The sequence below is a fragment of the Gorilla gorilla genome, chromosome 20, assembly GCF_029281585.2.
Source record: "Gorilla gorilla gorilla isolate KB3781 chromosome 20, NHGRI_mGorGor1-v2.1_pri, whole genome shotgun sequence".
Lineage (NCBI taxonomy): Eukaryota > Metazoa > Chordata > Mammalia > Primates > Hominidae > Gorilla > Gorilla gorilla.
This window is the reverse complement of record NC_073244.2, coordinates 19,951,309-19,976,106: the sequence shown is the minus strand read 5'-3', so window position 1 is coordinate 19,976,106 and position 24,798 is coordinate 19,951,309. Positions and strand designations below refer to the sequence as shown.

Below are 24,798 nucleotides of genomic sequence, written 5' to 3'. Positions count from 1 at the left end.
CAGGTGCCTCCCCATCCACTTCCAGGAGAACCGGGGGGTGGGTGGGAAGACCTAGCCTGGCCACCAAGGGTCTGAGCAAGAAACAGACAGGACAGAGCTGGGCTGAGTGTGGCCCTGGCTATTTTATTCCATGTGCTGGCCCTGGGGACCCAGCTGAGCCAGGTCGACGCCCCTGGGGAGACAGTGGGGCTCGGCCAGCCTCAGTGGCTTCTTTGGGGTGCAGGAGGGCTTTGGGGTTAAGGCCGGGGAGGAACAGGAAGTAAAGTGCTTGCAGGGGCCCTCAGGGCTTGGTCCCAGCCACCCTCCCTGCTCCGGGGCAGGCCAGAGGCCGGACACCCCTGGGCTGTGCAAACAGGACTCTCCAGGGCCCAGCCAGGCCTGGGTGAGGGGCACATACTGGCTGGCAGGCATGGTTCCCAACACCCGCAGCCACGGAGGCTCTGGCTGGGCTGGGGGCCCAGATGAGGGGTGAGTCCAGAACCGATTGTCCGCTGATTGTCTGCTTGTCTGGTCCGTGGCTGTGTCGGCTCTTCCCGGTGTCGGGGCCTGCTGCCCGCTTTCTGGGGGCTGCCCGCCCCATGGGCTCCTCACCTGCGGAGCCGCTGCAGCTGGGGGAGAGGAGGCCACTGGGGTCATGGAGGTGGGCTATGACCACAGTGATCCCCCAACCACCCCATCTCCTAAGCTGCTTACCTCACTCTCTACCAGATTCCGCCTATAGAGCGCCTCCTTTGCAGCGTCCTGTGGGGGATGGGCATTCAGCAGGTAGTCCCTGCGGGCCCCACCCTGCCCACTGCCCAGTGCCCACCCGGCCCGCGACCAGCTCACCCTGCTGCCATCGTTGCCCAGGCGCCGGGCAGCCTCCGTGTAGAACTGCAGCTGCCGCTCCAGCTGGGCTGCGTATTCTGAGAATGGATGGCGGGGGGATGGGGGCTTAGGGTGGGGCCTCACTGCCCACAACCCTCCTGGACTGTGCCCATCCCCAAGCCCGTCCCCCGCCAGGTGCCCATCCCTGAGCCCGTCCCCCTCCAGGTGCCCATCCCCGAGCCCCTCCCCCTCCAGGTGCCCATCCCTGAGCCCGTCCCCCTCCAGGTGCCCATCCCTGAGCCCCTCCCCCTCCAGGTGCCCATCCCTGAGCCCCTCCCCCTCCAGGTGCCCATCCCTGAGCCCCTCCCCCTCCAGGTGCCCATCCCTGAGCCCCTCCCCCTCCAGGTGCCCATCCCCGAGCCTCTCCCTCTCCAGATGCCCATCCCGGAGCCCCTCCCCCACCAGATATGCATCCCTGAGCCCCTCCCCCCCATGCCTATCCTGGAGCTCCTCCCCCACCAGATGCCCATCTCCAAACCCCTACCCCGTCGGATGCCCACACCCCCCTGCTCCAGCTGTGCCCTCTGCCACTGGCTGCGTTGCATGATGTCCTGGTACTGCTGGGCCACTTCTGGGGGCACTGGCCGCCGTGCCTGCCTGAGGGCCAGGATCTAGAGGATACAGAGGGTCCTGTGAGGATCCTGCCTGGGCCTGCAGACTCCCCAGTCCTGCCCCATGTAGCCCGGCAGGATGGATACCCACCTTCCGCTCCAGACGCTCTTGGTCAAACGCCAGCACACTGAGGCTATGCAGGGGCCGGGCTGATCTAAGGGGTGGAGGAAGGATAAGGGACTGCAGAGATTCCCCCCGCCCAACCCTGTTAATTCAAAAGACACACTGGGCCGGGCACAGTGGCTCACGCCTGTAATCCCTGCACTTTGGGAGACGGAGGTGAGTGGATCATGAGGTCAGGAGTTTGAGACCAGCCTGGCCAATATGGTGAAACCCCGTCTCTACTAAAAATAGAAAAAAAATTAGCTGGGCATGGTGGTGTGCTCCTGTAGTCCCAGCTACTTGGGAGGCTGAGGCAGAAGAATTGCTTGAACCTGGGAGCTGGAGGTTGCAATGAGCCAAGATCACACCACTGCACTCCAACCTGGGTGACAGAGCAAGATTCTGTCTCAAAAAACAAAAAAAGAAAAAAGGCCAAGCATGGTAGCTCATGCCTGTAATCCCAGCACTTTGGGAGGCCGAGGCAGGCAGATCACCTGAGGTCGGGAGTTCGAGACTAGCCTGGCCAACATGGAGAAACCCCATCTCCACTAAAAATAGAAAAATTAGCTGGGTGTGGTGGCGCACGCCTGTAATCCCAGCTACTCAGGAGGCTGAGGCAGGAGAATCGCTTGAACCCCAGAGGCGGAGGTTGCTGTGAGCTGAGATCGCGCCATTGCACTCTAGCCTGGGCGACAGAGCTAGACTCTGTCTCAAAAAAAAAAAAAAAAAAAAAAAAAAAAAGACACATTGGGCACTGGGGGTATGGTGGGAGACAGCCGAGACCCACCCAGTGTTGCTGATCCCAAAACCTAGTGGGGATGATGGCTGCACACCCAGGAAACTATGATGCCTAGTGGTCAGGGAGGGCTTCCTGGAGGAGGTAACAGCCAAGTTGGGATCCAAAGAAGGAATCAGAGGTGGGCAGAGGAACAAAGAACACCCCTACCCTAGGTAGGGGTGTTCAGGGCACTGGAACCCACAGGAGTCCAGAGGCCAGTGAAAACTATTCATGGACATGAACCACAGGAGGGAGTGGGGAGAGAGAAGCCTGGATATGTTGACAATGGTCAGATCACAAAAGGTTTTAAAGACCAAACCAAGGAGTTTAAACTGGATCCTCTGGGAAAAGGGGTGCCAAGAAAGGTTTTGCAGCAGGAGAGGGACATGGTCCAATTTGTGCCTGGTGGGAAACTGTCCAGGTGGGGCTGAGAGGGGAATTGGGTGTTTTCTCCAGCATGCCCTGGCCCAGATACCTACCTGTTCCCTGACTCCCTTGCAGGGGCAGGCACAGGAGGGGCCTTCCCTTTGGGCCCAGCAACCTGCTTCAGAGGAGAGAACCAGTCCTGTGAGTCCTGGGCCCCTGAACCAAGCTTCCCTCCCTGGGGTTGCTGATGGGTGGGGGTCGGGGGTCTCACTGTGGGCACAGCTGCCGGCACAGGGTCAATGACCAGCCACCTCTCCGTCGTCGTCTCCAACTGCTGGGCTGTCAGTGGCTCCCGAATCCGGACCATTACCTCCAGTCGCCCCCCTGTGGGCCGGCGACCATCCAGGACCTGGGTGGGGGTAAGGAGAAACTGTTGGTGGGAAGCAGGAAGTGACTAGAGGCCCAGGGCCAGGACAAGGGAGAACAAGACTGGTTTCTTTTTTTTTTTTTTTTTTCTGAGACAGAGTCTCGCTCTGTTGTCCAGGCTGGAGTGCAGTGGTGCGATCTGGGCTCACTGCAAGCTCCGCCTCCCGGGTTTACTTACGCCATTCTCCTGCCTCAGCCTCCCGAGTAGCTGGGACTACAGGCGCCCGCCACCATGCCTGGCTAATTTTTTTGTATTTTAGTAGAAACAGGGTTTCACCATGTTAGCCAGGATGGTCTCGATCTCCTGACCTCGTGATCTGCCCGCCTCAGCCTCCCAAAGTGCTGGGATTACAGGCATGAGCCACCATGCCTGGCCAAGAGTGGTTTCTAAAATATGAGCCCATGGTATGGCTGAGATACCAGTTGATCATAATGGAGCGGGGTACTGCAAGTATTTAGGGCTGGGCAGTAGGGAGGTCTGAGGCTCTGAGGGGAGGGGCTGGGTCAACAGACAGGCTCATAGAGGGCTCAAGGCAGGAAGTGTTTGAATAATGTTAACGAGTGGCATGGCCATACCGGAGCATGCGGATGAATGTCCACCTCTCACCTCAAGGATCTCCCGGACCTCACATGCTGTCTCCAGTGCATCCAGCTTCAGCTGGGCTGTCCCCAGCACCCGGTCAGTCTTGAACAGCCCCCTGTGTGCATGTGTGTATAGTGGGGACAGGATGGTTGGTTCAGAGGAGCTCCCCTCCCCCGGAGCCCACCCAGCGGCCATGGCTCTCTCTAGCTCACCCCTTGTGAACCACTTCGAACTTGATGCCCTTGGTCTGGATGGCCCTTCGGAAGCCACGGTGGCTGCGGTTGATGCAGAGTTTGAACTGCTCCTTGAACTCTGCAGGAGGAAGAAGGGAGAGGAAGTTGGGTGGGGTCAGGCCATGGTCTTATGTCCCTTCTGCTGCAAGGGAGTAGGGGTAGGGTGCTTCCAGCCGGGGCTCACCAGGGGAGTCTGTGTTCTTGATCACACTGGTCTTGTCTTTCTGAGCTTCTTCCTATGACCAGAGAGGAGGCAGGAAATCTAGGGGGCCTGGGACCCGGCTTTGGCCCACTGAGGCTGCAGCCCTCCCCTCCTCAGCTCCCCACGTACCACGTTGGGATAGGGGAAGTCAAACCGAACAAAGACATCCAGATCGCCAGGGGACAGTCCTGTGGGCAAACAACGGTCAGAGCTGGGCAGAGAGGGGTTCCCCATGACCCTGACCCCTGCCTACAGCCCCCTCACCTGGGGGTGTGGGCAAGTTGATGCCCTTCACGATGAAGAGGAGCATGTCGTTGCTGCTGAGGTCAGGGAAGATCCTTCCGGGTGGGCAGGTGGGCAGGCAGGTGGGCAGGGAAACAGAGGCACCTCAGTCCCACTGCCCGCCTGCCTTCTCTTCCCCCAGTGAGGGCAGGGAACAAACCCCACCCTGGCCTTTGGGGGTGTTTCAGCTCCTGGGCTCATTTTAGAATCAGACAGACTAGAGTTCTCTGTTCAGGTTGGCAATGGATCACTTTCAAGTCTTTTCTTCAGTCTGTGTATATTTATTTGGTACCTACTGTGTGCTAGGTACCCTAGCTGCTGGGTGATATTCCCTTCACTTAATAGTTGTTGAGTCCTACTAAGCATCAGCCAGTGCCCTAGCTGCTGAGAGATCTTTCCTTCATTTCCCAATGTTTCTTGAGCACCTACTATGTGCCACCCAGTACCCTAGCTGCTGGGGGACCTTCTTTTCACTTAATATATATGTGTGTGTGTGTGTATATATACATATATATATATATATATATATATATATATTTTTTTTTTTTTTTTTAGACAGAGTCTTGCTCTGTCGCCCAGGCTGGAGTACAATGGTACGACCTCAGCCCACTGCAACCTCCACCTCCCAGATTCAAGAGATTCTTCTGCCTCAGCCTCCTGAGTAGCTGGGATTACAGCTGCCCGCCACCACTGCTGGATAATTTTTATATTTTTAGTAGAGATGGGGTTTCACCATGTTGGCCAGGCTGGTCTCGAACTCCCGACCTCAAATGATCCGCCTGCCTTGGCCTCCCAGCCTGGCCTCACTTAATATTTTTTGAGTCCTACTAAAGCACCAGCTAGTGTCCTAGTTGCTGGGGGACCTTCTATTCATTTCACAATATTTCTTTTTTTTTTTGAGACAGTCTCACTCTGTTGCCCAGGCTGGAGTGCAGCGTGATCTCTGCTCACTGCAAGCTCTGCCTCCCGGGTTCATGCCATTCTCCTGCCTCAGCTTCCTAAGAAGCTGGGACTATGGGCGCCTACCACCACGCCCGGATAATTTTGTGTATTTTTAGTAGAGACGGGATTTCACCGTGTTAGCCAGAATGGTCTCGATCTCCTGACCTCGTGATCCACCCACCTCAGCCTCCCAAAGTGCTGGGATTACAGGCGTGAGCCAGCATGCCTGGCCTCATTTCACAATATTTCTTGAGCACCTACTATGTGCCAGTCAGTACCCTAGCTGCTGGGGATCTAGAAGTAAATACCCATACCCTGTGCTCAATCTAGCTGAGTGGACAGATGAGCATAAGTACATAAATAGAAAAACAATAAAAAACTCAGCAGAGAGGGGAGAGTGGAGTGTGCTCAGAAGAGACTGCTTGGATAGATAGGGAGGGCCTCTTAGAGGGAAGGTGACATCATAGGTGACTCTAGATGTCAAGAGGGAGCTGCCACATGGAGACCTGAGGAAGAGGGTGAAGGCGGAAGAAATAGCTGATGCAGAGGCTTGGGGTAGGAACACACTTGGTTTGTAGGAGGGACCAAAAAGAGTCCCGTGTGGCCAAAGCTGAGTGAAGTGGGGACAGGAGGCAGAGAAGAGGTGACGGGGAGCCAGGCTGTGTGGAGATGGGGGAGCCAGGGTAAGGGGTGGGGGTTATCCCAAGGGCAGCTGGGAACCACCGGAGGGCCAGTGGCTGCACCTAACCTCATTTAGAAAGTGGAGAAAACGGGCCGGACGCAGTGGCTCACTCCTGTAACCCCAGCACTTTGGGAGGCCAAGGCAGGCGGATCATTTAAGGACACCAGCCTGGCCAACTGAATGAAACCCCATCTCTACTAAAAATACAAAAATTAGCTGGGCATGGTGGTGGGCACCTGCAGTCCCAGCTATCTGGGAGGCTGAGGCAGGAGAATTGCTTGAACCTGGGAGGCAGAGGTTGAAGTGAGCTGAGATTGCGCCACTGTACTCCAGCCTGGGTGACAAAGTGAGACTGTCTCAGAAAAAAAATTTTAAAAAAGGCCGGGAGCGGTGGCTCACGCCTGTAATCCCAGTACTTTGGGAGGCCGAGGTGGGCGGATCACGAGGTCAAGAGATCGAGACCATCCTGGCTAACACGGTGAAATCCCGTCTCTACTAAAAATACAAAAAATTAGCCAGGCGTGGTGGTGGGCGGCTGTAGTCCCAGCTTCTCGGGAGGCTGAGGCAGGAGAATGGCATGAATCCAGGAGGTGGAGCTTGCAGTGAGCAGAGATCACACCCCTGCACTCCAGCCTGGGCAACAGAGTGAGACTCTGTCTCAAAATAAAAATAAAAATAAAGTGGAGAAAACAATCCCCGCTCCTCTGGGCATGGGAAGACTTGATAGTACCAAGACTAACACCCACCAAAGCCGTAACTCATCTCTGGTCCCCCGTGGACTCACCCAGGCCCTGGGACAAGATACACCTTTGCACTCTCTAGATCTTTCCCAAATGTGTCACTGTGACTGCACCCTCACCATCCTTCACTTGTATCTCATGCCTGCCCCAGAGCCTTTGCATGCTCTGTGCTCTTCCACCTATCCAAAATTTCTTCCAGATGTAAATCTTGTGCCAGCTTCTGGGGAGCACAACCCGCCCCAGAGCCACCAAAGGGCCACTGGGGCCACATGGTGGGGCGTAGATCAGGAGCCTTACTTGATGACGCTGAAGGTCCTTTGCTCAAAGCGGGCGGTGGGCGTGGGGAGACCCCGGGCGAAGGCTTGCTTCAGAATGTCCATGCTCCGCTTACAGTCCTCTGCCAACTTTTCAAACCTGCCGGTGGGAGGGCCCTGCTCATGTCCCTGGCCCTGGGGATGGGTGGCTGGGGGTGCAAGTGTCTGGCACAGGTCAGGGCACTTACTTGGTGGTTTCAGTGATGTTGCCCAGCTGGGTGAATTGGTTTGAGTGGTTCAGGCACATCTGGGGAAACAGAAGGCAGTGAGTCGAGGGAAGGGAAGAGAGGGGAAGGAGGGTCACGCCCCTGGGGGACGGGCTGGGGGCCTCCCCCTCACCTCATGCTGCTGCCGTATGAGCTTGGTGAGTTCACCATAGCGCCGGGCGGCCTCCTGAGACAGACCCGGGCCGGGCCGCTGGACCAGGGCAAAGTCGTCCTTGTTGACAGGGGTGGGTGGCACCTGGGGAGGACGAGGCTGGTGGCGGGGGTAAGGGGGACAAGCAGGCCCACCTAGGGCTCTGCAGAAATGTCGTTCTTCCTTGACGAGGGGCATTCCCTGACCACGGCTCTGTCACCCTTCTCTGGTCTTTTTTTTTTTTTTGAGATGGAGTCTCGCTCTGTTGCCCAGGCTGGAGTGCAATGGCGGGATCTCGGCTCACTGCAACCTCCGCCTCCCCGGTTCAAGTGATTCTCCTGCCTCGGCCTCCTGAGTAGCTGGAATTACGGGCGCCTGCCACCACACCTGGCTAATTTTTGTATTTTTAGTAGAGACAGGGTTTCACCATGTTGGCCAGACTGGTCTCGAACTCCTGACCTCAAGTGATCCGCTGGCCTTGGCCTCCTTAATTGCTGGGATTACAGGCATGAAAGACCATGCCCGGCCTCTGTTCTTTCTTCTTGATCCTTCCATTGTCCCACTTAACAAGGGCATCCTTCAGTCACCCCAGAAATCATGTATGGTGCCGGGTGCAGTGGCTCATGTCTATAATCCCAGAACTTTGGGAGGCCGAGGCGGGTGGATTGCTTGAGCTCAAGAGTTTGAGAAATCACGTATGGAGCCCCAACTGTGCGCTAGGCTCTGCTCTGGGGCTGGGGACACAAGGATGAAGAAGAGAGAACAAAATCCCTGCCCTCATGGGGCTGACATTCTCTTGGGGGAGATGGGCAATAATCAGAAGAAATAAGTAAATCATATGAGAGAGTAGAAGGTGATACATGCCACAGGGAGAGGCAGAGTTGGGAGGAGGAGCAGAGGGATCTGGGTGACAGGGAGGGATTTTAGACAGGTCAGGGTAGGCCTCCTGGAGATGCTGATGTCTGAGCAGACACCTAATGATGGGAGAAAGTGAACCACACAGGTGTCTGTGGGAAAAGCATTCAGGCAGCGGGAACTGCATGTGCAAAGGCCCTGAGGTTGCAGAGTGCCTGGTGTTTGAGGCTACCAGACAGCAAGGGGAAGAGTGAGCGAGGGGGCGGGTGAAAGAGAAGGGGCAGGCCGGGCACAGTGGCTCATGCCTGTAATCTCAGCACTTTGGGAGGTCGAGGCAGGTGGATCGCCTGAGGTCAGGAGTTCAAGCCCAGCCTGGCCAACATAGTGAAACCCCATCTCTACTAAAAATATAAAAATTAGCCGGGCATGGTGGCGTGTGCCTGTAGTTCCAGCTACTTGGGAGGCTAAGGCAGGAGAATCGCTTGAGCCTGGGAGGTAGAGGTTGCAGTGAGCTGAGATCGTGCCACTGCATTCCAGCCTGGATGACAGGGTGAGACTCCGTCTCAAAACAAAACAAAACAAAACAAAACAAAACAAAACCAAAACAAGAAAGAGACCAGGCAAGGGAGGTGATGGGGCAGATGGTGCAGGCTTCATGGGCCATGATAAGGTGCTGTATTTATTTGTGTGTTTCTTGTGGTCTCTCAGTTAGAACATCCACTCCATGACAGTGAGTCCCACTGTGTTTCCCAGGCTGGCTTTGAGCTCCTGGCCTCAAGCGATCCTCCCACCCCAGCCTCCCAAGTAGCTGGAATTACAGGTGTGACCCACCATGTCCAGAGAGAGTTTGGATTTTTGCCTTTTTTGCTCAAGGCCATGTCTCCAGTGCCCAGCAAAGACTACATGTCCCAGGCTCCTCTGGGGCTAAATGTAGCCATGTGACTGTTTGGGCCAATGGGAGGCAAGCAAAAGTGATGTCACTCCCTTAAACTGGGTGGCCTTTGCTGGGCACCCAGTTCAAGCTCCTCAAATGTTTCCTATTATGAGTACTATTCTATCACATGAGGAATCCTGGCTGTCTTTCTTTGAGGTGGGGGTGGCCATCCCCACTTCTCTGAGAAAAATGATGCTCAGAGAAAAAGGAATGGTCCTGTCCAAAGTGGCAGAATCTAAGTGTCTCCCCAAATCTGATCCCCTCCCCTTCCCTAGTAATGGAGCTCAGGCTGGTCACACAGTGCACCAACAAGAGACTACATGTCCCAGCCTCCTCTGTGGCTAAATGTGGCCATGTTACTTAGTTCTGGCCAATGGGAGGCAAGCAATAGTGATGTCACTTCCTTTAAAAGGGACTACTAGCTCTGCCTCTTTCTCTAATCCTTCTGACAGGATCCACTTGGATCATGTGGACAAGGACAACCCCCTCGGGTGCAGCAAAGCAATAAGGTGGAAGAAACTCAGGCCCTGGAGGACTTCCCATTTGCAGAGCTCAGACTGCCCTGGGTGGTACATGCAAGAAACATAATAAATGTCTGTCTCCTTTCAGCCACTGTCTTAGGAGGACCTATTTGTTACAGCAGCTGGACCCTGACTAATACACTTCTAGTTCACGTGGCTGCTAAGGGGCAGGAGCCTGACAAGTGGGTGCCTGGGCAGTTCCTGCAAGCCCAGAAGGTTCACCTTGGTGATGTCCACAGGCAGCCCATTGCGCGAGGCCTCCAGCATAGGCTCCAGTCCCTTGGCCTGGCGCAGGTGCATCTTGGCACCCTCCACGTCGTTTTTCTGCTTGGCTCGCAGTGCGGCCTGCAGGAGCTGCTTCTTGCGGCCCTCTAGGAAGGCCAGCTGCTGCTGGGCTGTGGGCATAGGCGCGGCTATGGGTGCTGCCCAGGCCACAGCCAGGCAACAGGCAGCTGGGGCGGGGAGGGCAAACTTACCTCTGGTGGATGTGGCTTTGGGGGGCGCTTTGGCTGCTGGGGCTGATCCCGACTGGGGAGCTCTTGAGGGTGGGGCTTTGGGCTGGGCTGTTGGGGCCACAGGGCTGTTCTGCTGTAGAGGAAGAGAGAGGATGTTAGAGATTTCGTAGCGCCTGTGATGGGTCCGGTCCCCCAGGATCAGGGTCTGATGCTGACAACTGGTCATTTAGTGGGCTCCCAGGACTTTGCTACTCCCCTGCCTCACTCAAAGCCCCTGGCCCCAAACACTTTTTTTTTTTTTTTTTTTGAGACAGAGTCTCACTGTATCGTCCAGGCTGGAGTGCAGTAGCATGATCTTGGCTCACTGCAACCCCTGCCTCCCGGTTCAAGCAATTCTCACCAAACACTTTTTTTTTTTTAAATTATCTTGGAGATGAGGTCTTGCTCTGTCACCCAGACTGGAGTACAGTGGCATGACCATGGCTCACTGCAGCCTTGAACTCCTTAGTTCAGGTGATCCTCCCACCTCAGTCTCCCAAGTAGCAGGGACTACAGGTGAGTCCCACCATGCCTGGCTAATTTTTAAAAATTTTTTTGTAGAGACGGGGGTCTCACTATGTGGCCCAGGATGGTCTCAAACTCCTGGCCTCAAGCGATCCTCCCATCTTGGATTCCCAAAGTGCTGGGACTACAGGTGTGAGCCACTGCGCCCGGCCCCAACCCTCAAACCTTTTTAGGCACCTCATCCTCTTCATCCTCTGGGCCTTCATCCTGGTTGGCCAGCTTCATGGCAGTCTCCAGGACGCCCACCAGATTCTGCTGGGTGGGCTTGGTGGCCTCCAGGCCCTGGATTGGGGGGAAGCCTGGGTGGCCAGTCGAGGCCTGGTTATTGTGTGTCAGGATGGAGACCAACTCACACCATTATGGTGGAGATGCAGATTCCTCTCCCACCTACAGAGTCTTGGGCCTTTATTTTTTTTTAATTTATTATTATTATTTTTTTTGAGACAGGATCTCGCTCTGTTGCCCAGGCTGGAGTACAGTGGCATGATCTGGAGTGGGACTGCAGGTGTGCACCACCACACCAGGCTAATTTTTAAATTTCTTGTAGCCACGGGGTCTTGCCACGTTGCCCAAGCTGGTCTTGAACTCCTGGCCTCAAGTGATTTTCCCACCTCAGCCTCCCAAAGTGCTGGGATTACAGGCATGACCACCTCGTCCAGCCGGTTTGCCAATTTCTACGGTGCAGACACATCATGTCCAATGTCAAGCTCCCACTGATTAACAAGTTTACAAAACCCTTGAATATGTTGTATTCAGCTCCCTGAGCCTATGCTATGGGGAGTAATAGCATCTGCCAAGGCTCAGAGGCTGGAGGAACAGGAGCTTGGGGCACAGCCTGCCAGCGGCGGGGCCTCTGGGGGCGGGGCCTACGGGGGCGGGGCCTACTGGGGCGAGGCCTACAGGGGCAAGGCCTACCTGGGGGCACGGGCAATTCAGCGACATCCACGGCTCGGCCAGCCTTGTGGGCTCGGATGGCATCTTGGTATTGCTGCGAGGGCCACAGGTGTTAGGGCTGCCTGTGGGAGGGCTCCCGGGCTGCCCACTCGCCCCACCTCCCTCGGAACCCCCAGGGCACCTTGACGATGCGCTCGTGCATTCGAGCTTTCCGCTGGTCCCCCTTGCTCTTGGCCTGGGCTGCGGCCACCTGGTACCGCTCCATCCGCTGCTCCAGCGCCTCCAGCAGGGTCCTCGGGGGTGGGGGCACCTCTGGGCCGGACAGGGGGACAAGGTTAAGAGTCAACGGATGGGTAGACAGTCTGGCTCCAGCCTGCCCCCAACCCCAGAGGGTCCCAGAACCTACCTGGTGTGGAGGGCGCCGTAGCGGGGGTCAGAGGCTGCGACGGTGGTGACGGTGGGTCTGGGGGCAGCTGGTCTGGGGACAGAGAGGTCCAGGGCAATGAGGGGCTTGTTAGCTGCACCCCCCACAAGCTGGTCTGGCCTGAGGGTGGTCTCTGGGCCTGACCAACAGGGGTGGCAGCATCAAGGAGAACTTAGTGTATGCCTGAAACCATCCCAGAGAGTGGGCATGGCAGGGTCCTCACCAGGTGGAGGGGGCAGGCAGGAGAGGTCCACGGGCTCACCCCGGCTCAGGGCCTCCAAGACAGCATCAAAGCTCTGGGAGAAGGAAGAGGAGATTAGAAGAAGAGGTGCAGTTGGGAGCTGGGACCCCGTGGGGAGCCTCCGGGCCCTTCCATGCCACTGAGGACTTCTAGCTCCCTCCCTTCCATTTGTGCCATCTTGCTTAATCCTCTTCCAACACACGTGCCCATTTCACAGAGGGGGTAAACTGAGGCTCCAAGACTTACAGCAAACTATGGCTAGGGAGTGACCAGGCTAGGATGCAAATTTGGGTGCTTTGCCACCAGGCCACGTGGGAAGCATCCTGCCCCATCCCTCCAGTCCTGTCCGTCAGGCTGGACGCACCTTAGCCACGCGGAAGTGTCTAGCGGCAGCAGTGGTATCTCCCTGCTGCTTGGCGTGGAGGGCAGCCAGCTTGTAGTCGCGCTGGCGGCTCTGCAACTGGGCCAGAGGGCCAGGGCTGCAGGGACCTGGAAGGAGAACAACATACAGGAAGCCTCCAGGGCCTGGGCCAAGTTCACCGTGTAAACCATTTGTTATTTATTAATTTTTTTTTTTTCTTTTTCAGACAGAGCCTCACTCTGTTGCCCATGCTGGGGTACAGTGGTGCAATCTCAGCTCACTGCAACTTCCGCCTCCTGGGTTCAAGTGATTCTCCTGCCTCAGCCTCCTGAGTAGCTGGGATTACAGGCACATGCCCGGCTAATTTTTATGTTTTTAGTAGAGACAGGGTTTCGCCATGTTGGCCAGGCTGGTCTCAAAATCCTGACCTCAGGTGATCCGCCCACCTTAGACTCCCAAAGTGCTGGGATTATAGGTGTGAACCACCGCGCCTGGCTTTAATGTATTTTTTGAGACTGAGTCTTGCTCTATTGCCCAGACTGGAGTGCAATGGCACAATCTTGGCTCACTGCAACCTCCGCCTCCCGATTTCTGGCTAATTTTTGTATTCTTAGTAGAGACGGGGTTTCACCATGTTGGCCAGGCTGGTCTCAAACTCCTGACCTCAAGTGATCTGCCCACCTTGGCCTCCCAAAGTAGGATTACAGGTGTGAGTTACCGTGCCTGGCCATATTTAATGTATTTTTTTTTTAAAGAGATAGAGTCTTGCTCTGCTGCTCACTGTAGCCTCAGACACCGGGCTTAGGCGATCCTCCCATCTCAGCTTCCTGAGTAGCTGGGGCTACAGAGCATGCACCTGCATGCCCAGCTGGTTTTTTATTTTTTTTTTTGTAGAGATGGGGTCTTACTATGTTGTCCAGGGTAGTCTCAAACTCCTGGGCTCAAGCGATCCTCCCACTTCAGCTTCCCAAAGTGCTGAGATTACAGGCATGTGCCACCATGCCCGACTCACTTTTTAAATATATCCTGGGACTCACTTTAAGCAGTTGGGAATTTTGAGTCTTCTCTTATTTCCATCCACGTCCCCCACAGAAATTTATGCTAACATGATATAGCTGTGTGTTTGAAAGCCTTTTTTGCCTACCCTATTGTATATTTATACAACCAAAATATATTTACGCAGTGTGTTTGCAAAGTTAGGAAACCCAGTATTCAGTGCTTTTTAAACAGTGTGTTAGTTACAGTTTCAAATAATATGCTCAGTATGTTTTCTGGGGAAGTACCTCAAAGTTTAAAGCTATAAGTGCAATTCTTAGTATAAAATAACACAGTACAATAAAGACACCACCGAGTGTCTACAAAATCTGGAAACACCCAGAAAATGGCACGCAGTATCTTTTTTTCAGACTAACAATTGGACCCATTGCTTTAAACTTAGGCTTACTTCCCTGAAAATATGTTTGGAGGTAGAAGTGACACACCTTTAACATTGTATTGGTTTTATTTCCTGTGATTATAAATCTTTCATTGTTAAAAACAATGTTTTTCCGGGTTGAATTATTGTTATAATTATTACTAGCATGTAACTGAGCAAAATGTAAATACATCAAGCTTATTTTATTTTATTTTTTTGGAGACAGGGGCTCATTCTGTCACCCAGGCTGGAGTGCAGTGGTGCAATCACAACTCACTTCAGCCTCAACCTTCCAGGCTCAAGTGATTCTCCCACCTCAGCCTCCTAAGTAGCTGGGACTACAGGCATGCACCACCATGGCTGGCTAATTTTTAACTTTTTATAGAGACGCAGTTTCCCTATGTTGCCCAGACATCTATCTCGAACTCCGGGGTTCAAGCGATCCTCCCACCTTGGCCTCCCAGAGTGCTGGAATTATAGGTGTGAGCCACCACACCCGGCTGAGCTTTTTGGGTTGGTTTGTTTGTTGAGACAGAGTCTTGCTCTGTCGCCCAGACTGGAGTGCAGTGGTGTGATCGTGGCTCACTGCAACCCCTGCCTTCTGGGTTCAAGTGATTCTCTTGCCTCATCCACCCGAGTGGCTGGGACTACCAGCATGCACCACCACACCCAGCTAATTATTGTATTTTTAGTAGAGATAAGGTCTCACCATGTTGGCCAGGGCTGGTCTTGAACTCCTGACCTCAAGTGATCCGCCCGCTTTGGTGTCCCAAAGTGCTGGGATTACAGGTGTGAACCACCACGCCCAGCCCCTGCTGAGCTATTTGATAGTTTTGGTACACCAAGAGCAAAATTCTACCAGAAATGTACCTCTTGCTGACATAATTGGAGCTGGGTCCAATCCCTAACAATCAACTCGTTTCTCCCATTCAATCCTTTTCTGTTTTTTCTTTTTTTAGAGATAAGATCTTGCTCTGTTGCCTAGACTTGGAGTGGCACGATCATGGCTCACTGCAGCCTTGAACTCCTGGACTCAAGCGAACCTCCCACCTCAGCTTCTTGAGGAGCTGGGACTAAAGGCATGCACTACCACACCCGGCTAATTTCTTAATTTTTATGTAGAGATGGGTTCTTGCTATGTTGCCTAGACTGCTCTTGAACTCCTGGCCTCCCAGGGTGCTGGGATTACAGGCACGAGCCACTACATCTGCACTTTTTTTTCTTTTTTAAAGTGTTGAGGCCAGGGGTGGTGGCTCACGCCTGTAATCCCAGCACTTTGGGAGGCGGAGCAGGCGGATCACCTGAGGTCAGGAGTTCAAGACCAGCCTGGGCAGCAACATGGTGAAACCCCGTCTCTACTAAAAATACAAAAATTAGCCGGGCTTGGTGATGGGCGTTTGTAATCCCAGCTACTCAAGAGGCTGAGGCAGGTGAATCACTTGAACCTGGGAGGCGGAGGTTGCAGTGAGCCAAGATTGCGCCATCGCACTCCAGCCTGGAAACAAGAGCGAGACTCCGTCTCAAAAAAATTAAAGTATTGAGAAACCTACTTCACATTAACAAATAGATTGGAAGACACAGAATTTTGTTACTGTGATGTCTTTGTATTCTTTGAACTCCTGACAAGTTTTATGCCAAACTTCCATTGTGAAAAATTTTTGGTCGTTTCAGTTGACAATTTCAGGTGACAATTCCAGTAATCCTTGAACTTTGCCAAAAACAATGGCTTGGAAACTAGTTTGGTTGCAGAAGGATTTAGTGACCCAGTGTTTGCTTTCTCAAACCCATGCCAGTATTTTGAGTTGTCTCTTTGCTTCCTGCCAGGGAAGTGTTTGGACCTGGGGCACAGCCCCGTGTTCATATCACAAAGAGAGGGAGGGAGGCCTTCCTTTCCTAGGGGGAGGTTAGGAAGAAAAACCTCTTAGAAGATATGTTCTAGCTTGGGCAACATGGCACCTCTATAAAAAGTACAAAAATTAGCTGGGCATGGGGCACGGCGGCATATGCCTGTAATCCCAGCTACTCAGGAGGCTGAGGCGGGAGGATTGCTTGAGCCTGGGAGGCAGGTTGCAGTGAACTGGGATCATGCTACTGCACTCCAGCCTGGGCAATAGAGTGAGACTCTGTTTCAAAAAAAAAAAAAAAAAAAAAATGGCGATGAGGCCTGGCGTGGTGGCTCATGCTTGTAATCCTAACACTTTGGGAGGCCGAGGCAAGCGGATCACGAGGTCAGGAGATCGAGACCATCCTGGCTAACACAGTGAAACCCTGTCTCTACTAAAAATACAAAAAATTAGCCAGGTGTGGTGGCATGCACCTGTAATGCCAGCTACTCAGGAGGCTGAGGCAGGAGAATTGCTTGAACTCAGGAGGCGAAGGTTGCAGTGAGCCGAGATCACACCACTGCACTCCAGCCTGGGTGACAGAGCAAGACTCCGACTCAAAAAAAAAAAAAAGTTAGCCAAGTGTGTGGTGCATGCCTGTAGTCGCAGCTACTGGTGAAGGTGAGGGAAGATCCCTTGAGCCCAGGAGGTTGAGGCTACAGTGAGCTATGATCACGTCACTGCACTCCAGCCTGGGTGATGGAGTAAGACCCTGTCTCAAAGAATTTAAAAAGGCAGGGCACAGTGGCTCATGCCTGTAATCCCAGCAAATTGGGAGGCCGAAGTGGGTGGATCACCTGAGGTCAGGAATTCAAGACCAGCCTGGCCAACAAGGTGAAACCCCATCTCTACTAAAAATACAAAATTAGCCAGGTGTGGCATATGCCTGTAATCCCAGCTACTTGGGAGGCTGAGGCAGGAGAATCGCTTGAACTTGGGAGGTGGAGGTTGTAATGAGCTGAGATAGTGCCATTGCGCTCCAGCCTGGGCAACAAGAACGAAACTCCATCTCAAAAAAAAGAACTAAAATAATTTTTAATGGCAAATGTGATCTATATTTTATCATAATATCATAATAACAACAAAAAAAACTCTCTGGGTATCCATGTCCTGCTTGGGAGGTATTCATGAACTCCAGGGGCTTGAAGACCCCAGGACTCAGGGTGTTGAAAATATCTCACAATCAGTGCACAGCCTGCACCCCCCTAGAGCAGCATCCTGCCAGATGGCCCACTCGGATCCCATATCAGCCCGGCCCTGCCCATCACCTACCTGGGGGCATCTGGGGCTTAGCCAAGCCTGGAGATGAGGCTGGGGCGGTGGCAGAAGGTCCCTCCAGGGTGACCCTGGGCTCTAGGGCTGACGCGATTCCAGGGGCCGGCTGGCTGGGTGCAGGGCTGTAGGTAGGCGTGGACGCCGGGCCTTTTCCTATGGCCACTGGCGGCGGGATGTCCGCTTCGTCAATGGCATTGCCCTTCTGGACGGAGGCGAGCAGGTTTTCCAGTGTCTAAGATAAGGCGTGAGTATTGGTTTGGGAGAAGCCAAGAGCTTGGTGCAGGGCATCGGGGTTGGGGGGTCCCTGTACCCTGCCCTCTGCCCACTTACTTTAAGCCCCCGATCGTAGCGCCGCATCTTGGCGCTGTCTCCAGCTTGTCTGGCGCTTTCAATTGCTGTCTGATAGAGCGCCAGCCTCTCCTGCAAGGTGGTCTCCAGCTCCGGATGAGGGGCCTCAGGCTTCGGCTGTGGGAGGGCAGGGGCACAGTGTGGGTGGCGACCCCACTTGGGATGCCCCTGTTAGCCCCTTCTGCAGTAACAGTCAGCCCCATGTCATCCCTGGACCAGCCTCCCCTGCCCCAGTGAGGCAGAAATCATGGTCCCCATTTCCCAGCGGAGGGAATGGGGTTTCAGAAGCATCATGTCACCCGCCTGATATGGGTCACATGGCTGTGAAGGACAAGGGTGGGCCAGGCGCAGTGGCTCACGCCTGTAATCCCAGCACTTTGGGAGGCCGAGGCAGGTGGATCACTTGAGGTCAGGACCAGCCTGGCCAACACAGAGAAACACCATCTCTACCAAAAAATACAAAAATTAGCCAGGCGTGGTGGCACACACCTGTAATCCCAGCTACTGGGGAGGCTGAGGTGGGAGGATCGCTTGAACCTGGGAGGCAGAGGTTGTAGTGAGCTGAGATGGCATCACTGCACTCCAGCCTGGGTGACACAGCAAGACTCCATCTCATAAAAAAGGCTAGGCCTTGAACCCCGGGCTGTCCATTGGGTTGTGGTTCAAGGGAGTGGGGTCATCCAAACTGTACCTGGGCCACAGGAGGTGGGGTCTCTGAAGCCTTCTGCTCCTCTCCAAGGACCTCATTTAGCTCCGCCTGCAGGGACACACAGCCAGGGCAGGACATAAGGGCCTGCCGGATGGGGGCAACCGGATAAGAGCCCCCACCCCGCCCTCAGTGCTCACCAGCAGGTCATCATCAGCCTCCAAGTCGTCCTCATCCGTCCCCTCCTCCTCATCCTCATCCGGGTCTCTCATGCACAGGCTGGCCATCTTCTCAATGGCTTCCATCGGCAAGGGACCTGGCGGTAGGGGGATGCCCCAGGTGGACCAGGGTCATACACCAAGAGCCCTCATTTCCCGTCCTGGACACGCTAGGTGATCCCACTTCTTGCTGACTTCCCCATTTCATCTCTTCCTTATTCAGCCTCAGGTCTGGGGCCTGGCTACCTGAATTCAAAACCCGGCTCTGCAGACCGGGCACAGTGACTCACGCCTATAATCCCAGCACTTTGGGAGGCTGAGGCAGAAGGATCACTTGAAGTCAGGCGTTCGAGACCAGCCTGGCCAACATGGTGAAACCCTGTCTCTACTGAAAATACAAAAATTAGGCCGGGTGCAGTGGCTCACGCCTGTAATCCCAGCACTTTGGGAGGCCGAGGCGGGTGGATCACAAGGTCAGGAGATCGAGACCATCCTGGTTAACACAGTGAAACCCCGTCTCTACTACAAATACAAAAAATTAGCCAGGCATGGTGGCGGGCGCCTGTGGTCCCAGCTACTCGGGAGCCTGAGGCAGGAGAATGGCGTGAACCTAGGAGGCGGAGCTTGCGGTGAGCCAAGATCGCGCCACTGTACTCCAGCCTGGGTGACAGAGCGAGACTCCATCTCAAAAAAAAAAAAAAAAAAAAAAAATTAGCTGGGCATGGTGGCGTGTAATCCCAGCTGCTAAAGAGGCTGAGGCAGGAGAATCACTTAAGCCCAGGAGGCAGAGGTCGCAGTGAGCTGAGATCACGCCACTGCACTGCAGCCTGGGCAACAGAGCAAGGGTTTGTCTCCAAAAAAAACCACACACACAACAACAACAAAAAAACCCCCAGCTCTGCAACCTTCTCTCTGTGAGACCTTCGGCAAGTGATGTCACCTCTCTGAGCCTCAGTTTCTCCCTCTGTGACACGGGGATGACAACAGTTCCTCCTTCATAGGTAGGTTGGAGCAGAGAAGGTCAATGAAGCTCTTAGAATAGCATATTGCCAATATCTTGTTATTAGTTATGTTACATTCTATAAAGCTGCTTTGAAGACTAAATTAATCACTATAAGACTGTTGCTCCTAGGGGAAATTTAAGCTTAGGTTCCTGTGAGCCTCCAGTCATAACCTTTTTTGGAGACAGGATCTTGCTCTGTCACCCAGGCTGGAGTGCAGTGGCCCAATCAGAGCTCACTGCAGCCTCAAACTCTTGGCCTCAAGTGATCTTCCTGCCTCAGCCTCCCGAGTAGCTGGGATTACAGGCATGCACCACCACACCCAGCTCTGGTCACAAAATTTTAATCAACTGATCAATACACAACCTTGCTCTATGTGTGTTTCTGTTTGAAGACACCTTCCTGAATAGATATCGTTCATTCATTAACTTTGAATTCACAGCCAACAGCACAGTAGTTCATGCCTGAATGAAGCTTCTCTCTTTTTTGTTTTTTGGAAACAGGATCTTGCTGTGTTGCCCAGGCTGGAGTGCAGTGGCGCAATCTCTGCCCACTGCAACTGCTGCCTCCTGGATTCAAGCGATTCTCATGCCTCAGCCTCCCAAGTAGCTGGGATTACAGGTGTTCACCACCAAGCTTGGCTAATTTTTGTATTTTTAGTAAAGATGGGGTTTCACCATGTTGGCCAGGCTGGTCTCGAACTCCTGGCCCCAAGTGATCTGTCCACCTTGGCCTCCCAGAGTGCTGGGATTACATGCATGAGCCAATGTGCCTGGCTGACATGAGCATATTGTGTGTGAGGGGGCCCTGGGTGAAATACTTACGGACTCCAGATTAACTCCTATAACATGGTTATTATTCCAGTTTTACAGATGGTGAAACTGAGGCCAAAGCACATGATGTGACTCATCAAGTCACATAACCAGTAAGTGGCAGAGCTCGGATTCCAACTCTCAGTCTGTGTCCAGACTTGATCTTTTTTGTTTTGTTTTGTTTTGTTTTTTGAGATGGAGTCTTGCTCTGTCGCCCAGGCTGTAGTGCAGCGGTGCGATCTCGGCTCACTGCAAGCTCCGTCTCCCTGGTTCACGCCATTCTTCTGCCTCAGCCTCCTGAGTAGCTGGGACTACAGGCGCCCGCCACCACGCCTGGCTAATTTTTTTTTTTTTTTTTTTTTTTTGCATTTTTAGTAGAGACGGAGTTTCACCGTTAGCCGGGATGGTCTCAATCTCCTGACCTCATGATCTGCCTGCCTCGGCCTCCCAAAGTGCTGGGATTACAGGCGTGAGCCACCGTGCCCGGCCTCAGAGTCGATCTTGACTCTCTTACCCAGATCATCGGCTCCAGGAGAACAGGGGTCTTCTCTGTCTTCTTTCCCCTACCTACCCAGTGCCCCCAGTTCTGCGCCCGAACCACTTGCAGGAGATCACAAAATGTTCTGAGGGTGTGTTAACCATCTCACCTTTGCCTTTGAGCTTCTCCAGGGCTGGGGGCTGGCCCCCGACCAAAGCCAAGAACTCAGCCTCCAGTTCTTCATCGTTAGCTCCGTCCTCAGGGATCATCAGGCCATCTGGGGAGAGGTCAACCAGCAGGCCCAGCTAGGGGGACAGCAAGGGTTCAGTCAGACCTTTGGTTCACCACATGGCTAGAGGCAGCCATGATGGCCAGAGAGTCCCCTTGGGAGGAAGGAAACAAGGTCTCCCAGGGAAAGCCATTTCCCTGGGGAGTGCCAGGAGGCTGGAACAAGCCCAGAACAGGTGTTCCAAGATAGGCCAGGCCCTCTGGCACAGTTCAACCTGGGGCAAAGGGCAAGAGACCCAGCTCTCTGATCTGAATCCACACTTATGATGTGCTGCTGGGCCAAGTTCAGTGGGAAAAGCAGGCCCCTGGCTGGGCGCAGTGGCTCACGCCTATCATCCCAGCACTTTGGGAGGCCAAGGCAAGAGGATGGCTTGTGTCTAGGAGTTCCAGACCAGCCTGGGCAATACAGTGAGACCCCCATCTCTACCAAAAAAAAAAAAAGTTGTTTTTTTTTTTTGAGACAGAGTCTCGCTCTGTCACCCAGGCTGGAGTGCAGTAGTGCGGTCTCAGCTCACTGCAACCTCCACCTCCAGGGTTCATGCCATTCTCCTGCCTCAGCCTCCCAAGTAGCTGGGACTACAGGCGCCCGCCACCACGCCCGGCTAATTTTTTTTTTGTATTTTTAGCAGAGACGGGGTTTCACCTTGTTAGCCAGGATGGTCTCGATCTCCTGACCTCGTGATCCGCCCGCCTCGGCCTCCCAAAGTGCTGGGATTACAGGAAAAAAAACTTTTTAAAATTAGCTGGGAGTTGTGCTGTGTGCCTGTGGTCCCAGCTACTCGGGAGGCTGAGGCAGGAGGATCACTTGAGCCTGGGGAGGTCAAGGCTGCAGTGAGCCATGACTGTGCTACAGCACTCCACCTGGGCAACAGAGTAAAGCCCTGTTGAAAGGAAAGAAAGAAAGAGAGATGGAGCGGGGGAGGGAGAGAGGGAGGGAGGAAGGAGGGAAGGAAGGAAAAAAAGAAGGAAGGGAGGGAGGGAGGGAAGGAGGGAAGGAAGCAGGCTCCATACTTTGCCCAAAGCAAAGCTACTCTGTACACTTGGGCTTTTCTTTCCAGCATCCTCAGCAGAGGGGGCTGTGTGGGAAGGTTGGGCTTCAAGAGCATGATGGCTGCATGCGGTGGCTCACGCCTGTAATCCCAGCAATTTGGGAGGCCAAGGCAGGCAGGTCACCTGAGGTCAGGAGTTTGAGACCAGCCTAGCCAACATGGTGAAACCCCGTCTCTACTAAAAATACAAAAATTAGCTGGGCGTGCTGGCGGCGTCTGCAATCCCAGCTACTCGGGAGGCTGAGGCAGGAGAATTGCTTGAACCTGGGAGGTGGAGGTTTCAGTGAGCTGAGATTGCGCCACTGAACTCCAGCCTGGGCAGCAGAGCGAGACTCTGTCTCCAAAAAAAAAAAAAGAGCAATTAGAAGCCCTGACGACAGGGCCAGGTGCAGTGGCTCACGCTTGTAATCCCAGCACTTTGGGAGACCAAGGTGGGGGGATCACCTGAGGTCAGCAGTTCGAGACCAGCCTGGCCAACATGGTGAAACCCCATCACTACTAAAAATACAAAAATTAGGCCGGGCACGGTGGCTCACGCCTGTAACCCCAGCACTTTGGGAGGCCGAGGCAGGCGGGTCACCTGAGGTGGGGAGTTCGAGACAGACCAGCCTGACCAACAGGGAGAAACCCCGTCTCTACTAAAAAATACAAAATTAACCAGGCATGGTGGCGCATGCCTGTAATCCCAGCTACTCAGGAGGCTGAGGCAGGAGAATCGCTTGAACCCGGGAAGCGGAGGTTGCAGTGGGCCGAGATTGCGCCACTGCACTCCAGCCTGGGGCGAGAGAGCAAGACTCTGTCTCAAAAACAAACAAACAAAAAAAGAAGACCTAACCACAATGCAGGTTTGCCATGCAGACCCGTCTTCCTATCTTGGCTAATGACCAATCATGATGTGATAACATCGTGTTTAACCATATGAAATTGCCTTTCTTGTAGGTAAAAAATGGCCAAATATTGGCAATTATGTAAGGTTCCACCAACTAGTACTAATGATAATAGTAACATTTATTGAATGCTTTGTTCTAGCACTTTCCATAAACTATCTCAATGACTCTTTACAACTGTCCTGTAATGTAGGGTCTCTTGGAGGTCTCCATTTTTTATTATTTATTTATTTATTTTCAGAAGGAATTTATTTATTTATTTTGAGAAGGAGCCTTGCTCTGTCACCCAGTCTGGAATGCAGTGGCGCGATCTCAGCTCACTGCAACCTCCGCCTCTCGGTTCAAGCGATTCTCCCACCTCAGCCTCCCGAGTAGCTGGGATTACAGGTGCCCGCCACCATGCCCAGCTAATTTTTGTATTTTTAGTAGAGATGGGGTTTCGCCATGGCCTCCCAAAGTGCTGGGATCACAGGTGTGAGACACCACCCCGGGCTTCCATTTTTAATTTTTAATTTTTATTTTAGAGAAAGAGTCTTGTTCTGTCACCCAGGCTGGAGCAGAAGTAGCGCAATCATAGCTCACTGCGGTCTTGAACTCCTGGGCTCAAGCAATCCTCCCTTCTTAGCCTCCCAAGTAGTAGTACTACAGGCACATGCCACCATGCCCAGTTAGTCTTTTTATTTTTTGTTGAGACGGGGGTCTCGCTTTTGCCGAGGCTGGTCTCAAACTCTGGCCTCAAATGACTCTTCCACCTCTGCCTCCGCCTCCATCTCCTGAAGTGCTGGGATTATAGAGATCTCCATTTTACAGATGAGAAAGCTGAGGCTCAGAGCTGTAAAGTCAAGTGTCCGATGTACAGAGGCCAGGAGGGAACTTCAGGTCAGCCAGACTCTAATATCTGAACACCAAGCTATGTCCTGGGTTCCTTCCATCAAATCTGAGAAAAATCAAACTATCTTGTGCCTGGGGCAGAGAAGTCGGGAGAGTGAGAAGGGGTCCAGCCACAGTGCCATAAGCTTATGGCTGCAGCCCTGGATTTGTGCTTAGCTCTGGCCAAGCTGTTAATCCCTATGACCTTGGGCAGATGTCTTCACGTCTCTGAGTCTCAAAGTCCTCATCTGTACAATGGAATAAAAAGAGTCTGACATGGCCCGACTGATGCAAGGGTTTGATGTGTCAAGTCCGAGGACTGCCCCTCCCCGACTGGAGCAGCTGTGGCAACAGGTGGCCCCGAACCCGGGGCAGGGCCCCAGGAGCTGGGGAGCCAAGGCCAGTAGGCCACACTTGGGTGGGGTTGGAGCCTCACCTGGGGGGAGGCGGGGACCGGGGCTTACCTGGGGGGCGGAGATCGGGCTTCCCTGGGGGGTGGGGCCCTTCCCTGAGCGAGTGACGGGGGTGGGGAGGGATCCCCAGGTCGGGCCGTGGGGCGCAGACTCACCTGGCGGGCGGCCGCGGCGCCTCTGCCCGGGGGTCCCGGGGGTCCTTTCCTCTTGTGCATCTTCAAGGCTGGATGCCTGGACCACCTGCCCCCAAGCCCGGCCTTGCCCTGCCTCCTTCCCCGGGCCCTGTCGCCACGCACTCGCCCTTCCTGAGTCCTGCACCCCTCGTCGGCGCCCCGTGGCCGTCGATCCCGAGCCCTCGCTTCCCTGCTTGGCCGTCCCACTTCCGCCTCGGGCCTCGGGCGCCGCCGCACCGGAGCGCGGCCACTGGACTCGCCGGGTCTGCCGAGCCGAAACTACAACTCCCGGCAGGTAGTGCGTGGGC

The 24,798-nt window shown here is 54.1% G+C and overlaps 1 protein-coding gene across 12 annotated transcripts; it reads right to left on the bottom strand.

Moving 5' to 3' along the window:
* Positions 1-103: 103 nt before the first annotated feature.
* CC2D1A (coiled-coil and C2 domain containing 1A) lies at positions 104-24,792 on the bottom strand. 12 transcript variants are annotated; one of them, XM_055371918.2, is made up of 29 exons: positions 24,473-24,792; positions 20,980-21,115; positions 18,502-18,617; positions 18,347-18,412; positions 17,638-17,772; positions 17,305-17,539; positions 12,739-12,863; positions 12,357-12,429; positions 12,116-12,187; positions 11,891-12,021; positions 11,731-11,803; positions 10,981-11,114; positions 10,273-10,384; positions 10,019-10,191; positions 7,469-7,591; positions 7,318-7,376; positions 7,113-7,229; positions 4,434-4,507; positions 4,299-4,357; positions 4,152-4,203; positions 3,947-4,046; positions 3,759-3,849; positions 2,997-3,134; positions 2,839-2,903; positions 1,570-1,633; positions 1,352-1,478; positions 829-905; positions 694-741; positions 104-608 (listed from the first exon to the last, which is right to left on the bottom strand). In XM_055371918.2, the coding sequence occupies exons 1-29, from the start codon at positions 24,530-24,532 to the stop codon at positions 588-590; spliced, it is 2,856 nt and encodes a 951-aa protein (XP_055227893.1). In that variant the 5' UTR covers positions 24,533-24,792; the 3' UTR covers positions 104-587. The 12 variants fall into 12 exon arrangements, with proteins under 12 accessions (XP_055227893.1, XP_055227899.1, XP_055227894.1 ...); XM_055371924.2 differs by having other exon boundaries at positions 2,839-2,900; positions 10,993-11,114; XM_055371919.2 differs by having other exon boundaries at positions 2,839-2,900; positions 24,473-24,790.
* Between the last annotated feature and the right edge of the window lie 6 nt (positions 24,793-24,798).

Excerpts from the sequence above, each read along its gene's own strand:
- CC2D1A (XM_063701784.1), bottom strand. The coding sequence starts at position 24,532 with ATGCACAAGAGGAAAGGACCCCCGGGACCCCCGGGCAGAGGCGCCGCG. Across the intron at positions 18,618-20,979 it reads GGAGAAGCTCAAAGGCAAAG|GTCCCTTGCCGATGGAAGCC; the intron begins GTGAGATGGTTA and ends CCCTACCGCCAG. Across the intron at positions 4,358-4,433 it reads CAACTTGCCCACACCCCCAG|GACTGTCCCCTGGCGATCTG; the intron begins GTGAGGGGGCTG and ends GTTTGCCCACAG.